At 38.9% G+C, this 5,580-nt stretch overlaps 3 protein-coding genes across 3 annotated transcripts in view; 2 read left to right on the top strand and 1 right to left on the bottom strand.

Moving 5' to 3' along the window:
- l(3)neo43 (cytochrome c oxidase assembly protein COX16 homolog l(3)neo43) overlaps nt 1-91 on the top strand; it is a 7,450-nt gene extending 7,359 nt beyond the window's left edge. Inside the window, exon 3 of the mRNA XM_017620211.1 lies at nt 1-91. This exon is cut by the window's left edge and continues 2 nt beyond it. The gene's annotated coding sequence lies outside the window, so the exon portion shown is untranslated.
- Nucleotides 92-178: 87 nt separating this feature from the next.
- Nucleotides 179-1,902, top strand: LOC108365968 (nuA4 complex subunit EAF3 homolog). The gene is given in 5 exon segments (XM_017620208.1): nt 179-353; nt 443-560; nt 627-645; nt 647-740; nt 811-1,902. Coding segments are annotated over 5 exon segments (1,230 nt in total). The 5' UTR covers nt 179-325; the 3' UTR covers nt 1,782-1,902.
- A 1,394-nt stretch (nt 1,903-3,296) lies between these two features.
- Nucleotides 3,297-4,344, bottom strand: LOC108365969 (ribosome biogenesis protein TSR3 homolog). The gene is given in 3 exon segments (XM_017620209.1): nt 3,297-3,901; nt 3,904-4,139; nt 4,197-4,344. Coding segments are annotated over 2 exon segments (828 nt in total). The 5' UTR covers nt 4,136-4,139; nt 4,197-4,344; the 3' UTR covers nt 3,297-3,305.
- Between the last annotated feature and the right edge of the window lie 1,236 nt (nt 4,345-5,580).

Genomic DNA, 5,580 nt, shown 5'->3' with positions numbered 1-5,580 from the left:
TATAAATATATATTAAGTATTAGTTTTAAAGCAATGTACTGAATTGATTGAATACATGGAAAATTATTAAAAACTGGTACTTGTTATTGGGAACAATGAACTGGGAACAGATGTAAGTCAGATAATTAGTTTTTTATCAGTCTGGCAATGATGCTCATTAATCAAGCAATTTGACATTTCGAAAAAGTTCTCAGCTGCTTGAAAATACACAATCCATGAGAAGATATCGCTTTCGCCAACAAAACAACAAACTATAAACTAAAATATCAATACGTTTTTCCTCCCGCATTTTCATAAAACTGTTCAAAATAACTACCCAAAGTGAATGACACCTAAACATAAATTCGCTGAAGGTAAGTATTTTGGCATACCGAAGCGTTCAGTGGCAGTACAGTTGGCTCCATATAAGTAATTTCCTAATATTTATTTTCCGCATCTATAGGCGAAAAAGTGCTATGCTTCCATGGGCCACTTATTTATGAAGCCAAAGCATTGAAAAGCACAATTACAAAGGATAAGCAAATAAAATACTACATTCACTACGCTGGTTGGAACAAAAAGTAAACAAGAAAACAAGCTTCATAAAGCAATATTTTAAGTTTAATAATCATTTTTCTCATACACAGTTGGGATGAGTGGGTCCCTGGAAAACCGTGTACTGAAGTACAATGAAGCTAACGTACAGCGTCAGAAAGAGGTATACAAGCTGCATTCTAATTCTGCTGGGAAAAATAAGAAAGGTAAAAAGCCAAACATATATGTATGTAAATAAGCAGAGTTCCGATAAGTTAGTTTAATTACAATATTTAGGCACACCAAAGGGCAAAAAAGGTGAGGCCACCATAGGAACCGCATCAAAGGATGGCACCGCTAGCGGTAGTAGTGAATCACGCGCTTCCACACCATCAAAAGAGTTGAACACTACACCATTGGCAGCGCCTTCAACCACAGGTAGAGCTAATCGGACAAAACCAGCTACTAGTACCCCAATTGCCAAAGATAGTGATGCTGGAACCGTAACAAAAGAGGAAACAGGTGCTACAATTGTCGCTAATAAGGATGACGCAGCCAAAGATGAACCACCAAAAAAGAAACGTGGAGGGTCTACATCAAATGCTAGCGATAAATCCAATTGTAGTGCAGCTGGCACAAGTACCAATGTAACTAGCACACCTGCTACCACAGCAAGTACGAGTATTACTCCTGCGGCAAGTCACACTCGTTTGGACACATGCGTGGAATCCGAAGAAACATTCCTCTCTAAAGTGGAGGTGAAAATAAAAATACCAGATGAACTAAAACAATGCCTTGCTGATGACTGGGATGCTATTACGCGGCAGCATAAATTACTTGACATTCCAGCAAAAATCACTGTACAGGATATTGTTGACCAATACATTGCCTTTAAGAAGACCTCCAAGTCGACAAATGCTTCCAAGGAAGTAGCCATTAACGATGTACTAAATGGAGTTGTCGAGTACTTCAATGTCATGCTTGGCTCACAATTGCTCTATAAATTCGAAAGACCTCAATATGCGGAAATATTGCAACAACATCCAGAAACATCACTCTCTAAGCTCTATGGCGGATTTCATTTGTTACGTCTATTCGTTAAGCTGGGATCAATGTTAGGATTCTCCGCGTTGGACGAAAAGTCGATGCAGATGTTACTGGTACACCTACATGACTTTCTAAAATTTCTTGTAAAGAATAGTGCCACTTACTTCAGTATGACAAACTTTGTCAATGTTAGTCCGGAGTATCATCGCAACACTCAATGATTTTAAATTTGTTGCGGATCTGAAGTTGTACGAACGGAGACGGTAAAATTTTGACTAGTGGGATTGGAAGAAAAATAAAAGGATTTTATCATTTAATCTCATTCGCATATTCATATAACTTCATTTAACTATTTTAATGTGATGCAAGTACGACTAGCGTACTAATACAACTTTTGTAAAGGGATTCTTTGTAGTGAAATCACGCATTTTTATTTTAACGTGGTATGTTTTCTTCAATATATGTATTGCCAAATGTAGACATCATTCTGTATTCTATAATAAAATTACATTGTAGTTTATATGTATGTATATGAAAATGTTCTGCTGAGTTTTTAAACTAGAATAAAAATCTAATAAACTTTAAGCACTCTTCGATGTCTTTAAATATTTGGCAAATCTATACACACGCGCCCGCTAACTTTTACCGTATGTCCACGGAAAAAATTACCGTATATCCACGGAAAAAATTACCGTATATCCACGGAAAAAATTACCGTATTTCCACGGAAAAAATTACCATATATCCACGGAAAAAATTACCGTACCTATATCCACGGTAAAATTACCGTATACCACGGTAAAATTTACCGCATATCCGTGGTAAAAATTACCGCAGATCCACGGTAAAAATACCGTATATCCACCGTATTTTACGGTATATCCACGGTAATAATTACCGGTATAAATTATTGTAGATCCTTAAAGACCTCCGATTTTCGGGGTAGAGAGGATTAAGGGGAAGAGGGGCGGAACTTCTTTCTGCGTAGCTGCCTTTGGCCGCGCTTAGGGATTATTACCCTTAATACGCAGAATTATTTCTGTGTTCCCGGAGAAGTGAGGCGGAACTTCTTACTGCATAGGGGGCCTTCGGCCGCGCATAGGGATTATAACCCTTGCTATGGAGAATTCTCCTTTCTGTGTTGCCGAAAAGGTGAGGCGGAACTTCTTTCTTTATGGCCTTCTGAAGTACGTTCTATAAAAGCTCTTCTGGAAATCCTGTCATGGGTAGCGAAATAAGAAGCCCTTTAATCTTGCTTCTCAAGAGGGCCTTTCGGAAGGGCTTTTAACTCCTGAAATTAGCTACTGGGTTACTACGCAAGTTCTCCTTTCTGGGTTGCCAGAAAAGTGGAGCGGAACTTCTTTCTGCGTAAAACATTGAATTTACAAATTCATATATATGTATGTATATAAACATATATGTCGCATGTCCTCGCCCTTGTTTAGATGTCGTTTAAAAAAAAGATTACTTTACGCTTATATGGATTATCGTCGATTCAAACCAGTGATCCAATTTTTTGACATGGATTTTCGGCAAACAGACACTCTTCGAAATCACCGTGGATCGTCTAACCACGGTAATTTTTACCGGATATACGTTATTTTTACCGTGCATCTACGGTAAAAGGTACTGTGACGTGTGTAAATACACTCCCTAAATATTAAGCTATTTAAAACCAATGTTTGTTGTTTTTTAGAGATATTGTATTTAAATATAAAAAAATAAAACAAACTCACGTCAATTCATTATTTTTTCCCGCTTATGCTAGCCCCATTATCGTGGTCTTTTTCCTCCTCTTCGCTACTACTGCTTGTAGGATAGAATTCACTAAAATCTTTTGGTTTATTATGTGCTGCTTTCTCTTGCTCTATGTAGTCATTTTGTACCCTGACTATTTCCTCACTAGATTTGCATTCAGCATACTTTTTAAGTAAGCTTTCATTGAGTTCAATAAATGAGTGTCCCCACGAGAACTTGCCCATGTACCATTGCGCTTCTGCCACGTAACCACAAATATACAGTGTAGCTGCAATCGCTTCGACACAACTCAATTTGCAGGGTTTCCCGTAGTTAATTGGGTTCGCGGCCACAAGATATGGCAGTAGACGTGGATGTGGGCTTCGCATGCGATTAAATGGTGTCTCTTCCAGTTTAGCCCAAGAACAATCGACCACTGCTACACCTGCTGCTTCAACAATTTCCTTATCAAGGGGGCTAACACAGCTCACCCCTACTGGTGTTAACACCAGACCAGGAAACTTCTGGCCCAAACGAAGGTTTTCGATCAGTCCTAAACGTGCCAACTTTCGCCCCGAACATTTCTTTGGGTCGCAATGGTTAGGTCCCACATGGCTATGGGAAAGTTGGGTGGTCGCCCAATGCCATCTATACCTGCGTCGGAAGATGATGAGCTGCTGTCACCGTCATCGCCGCTGTTTGAATTCTCCTCATCACCGGCTAGTTCAGATGCGCGCTGCGCGAAATTGCGCTCACAATTGCGATTACTCTTAACATTACGGTATTGTCCACGCGTACCGCCCCCTCGTTTTCCACGGCCTCGGTTGCGTGAACTCATTTTGCTATGAATCTATAAATTATTAAACTGTTTTTAAATAAACCAAGCGAAACGAAATTGCCAAATTCAGGATCGTAGAAGTTTGTTTATATTTTTTGACATTTCTATCACATGTTTACTATTAGGGTCGATCATAAATTTGCCCTGTTTGACGACGCAATAATTTCCATGAAGTTGAATTAGTCAAGAACGTAAACCTACCGGTACGTAAACCCGAGTCAGCTGACACGATCTGTCTTACCAGAGTGGCATGTAAATGAAAACACAACACCGCAGATGATATCCGTGTCATTGGCATACGCCAGCAATCGGACGCGCCTGGCCTCTTATTATCTTCTCCAACATCAGATTAAAGAAGTCACATAAAGGGGTTCGCCCTGTCTGTAACCCCTTTTCTCGCGGGTCTTTCCCAAGATTTGGCGTATTGTGAATACCTGGTCTGTGGTTGTTGTTGTTGTTGTAGCGGCACTACTAAGCGCCGCCTTTTTCGGGTCTACGTTCAATCATTTTCGTCAAGCTCAACTAACGGGAGGCCCAGGAAACGAGCTGTTTCAATGGGTTCGGACCAGAGGGAGAGGGCTGTCAGCTGAGTCGGATTGAGCTGGCATGTAAAGGGGTGGTTGGTGTCGTGGGGGGATTTTTTTTTTATTGTTTGTCGCTATTTAATAAAAATCATGCACTAAATCAAAACTAAGTTCATTTAAATTTATTTATATTATATTTATATTAAATATAATACCTTACTTTTTCAATTTTGGCAATACTATAAACTTAGCTCTTTGTAACTTTTTCTGAAACTTAAGAAAACTAGCTAAGTAAATAAAAAATTAGCTACTCTTATTTTTTTGTTTAATTTAACTCTATCAATCTTTAGCAATTTTGGGAATTCCAATAAAAATATCTCAAAAGTTTTCGTTAGCACAAACAACCTTTTCATCAAAAAATTTACCAAAAATTATTTATATTTTTTGTACGAATAATAGTAAACCAAACTATTAAGTTTCAAAATAATAAACTAATAACTGAATTTTTGGATTGTTTTTTTTTTTTGGAACACAGTAAAAGTCGCTTTTCCGTTCAACCTCAGAAATTTTCTGACTTTAGCGCCCTCTGCTGTTAGCAAAAGGAGGAGAAGATAAATTACAAAAATGTATATTACTTAACTATTCTAAGCACTTTATTTTAATTTTTCCAATGGGACACTGTGCGTCAGCTCCAGCAGCTTTGTTGTTATTCAGCCGCATAATCGCTATTAGTACCTCGTCATGAGTATGACGTGACCGTGAGTACGCGGTTGGACATCGACTCCATCGTCATCGACTAGGGGATTGGGTTCGCCTTCTGCACAACTTTCAATGCCGCTACCATTCAGTAGGGTGGACAAGCGTTCCCTCCATCGGTCCCTAGATCGCCATGGGTGTTATTATAGGAGTTTGCATCTGATC

This window comes from Rhagoletis zephyria, unplaced genomic scaffold (assembly GCF_001687245.7).
Source record: "Rhagoletis zephyria isolate East Lansing unplaced genomic scaffold, Rhagoletis_zephyria_1.1 Rzeph_scaffold_02085, whole genome shotgun sequence".
NCBI classification, from domain to species: domain Eukaryota; kingdom Metazoa; phylum Arthropoda; class Insecta; order Diptera; family Tephritidae; genus Rhagoletis; species Rhagoletis zephyria.
This window is presented reverse-complemented; position numbering and strand designations above follow the sequence as displayed.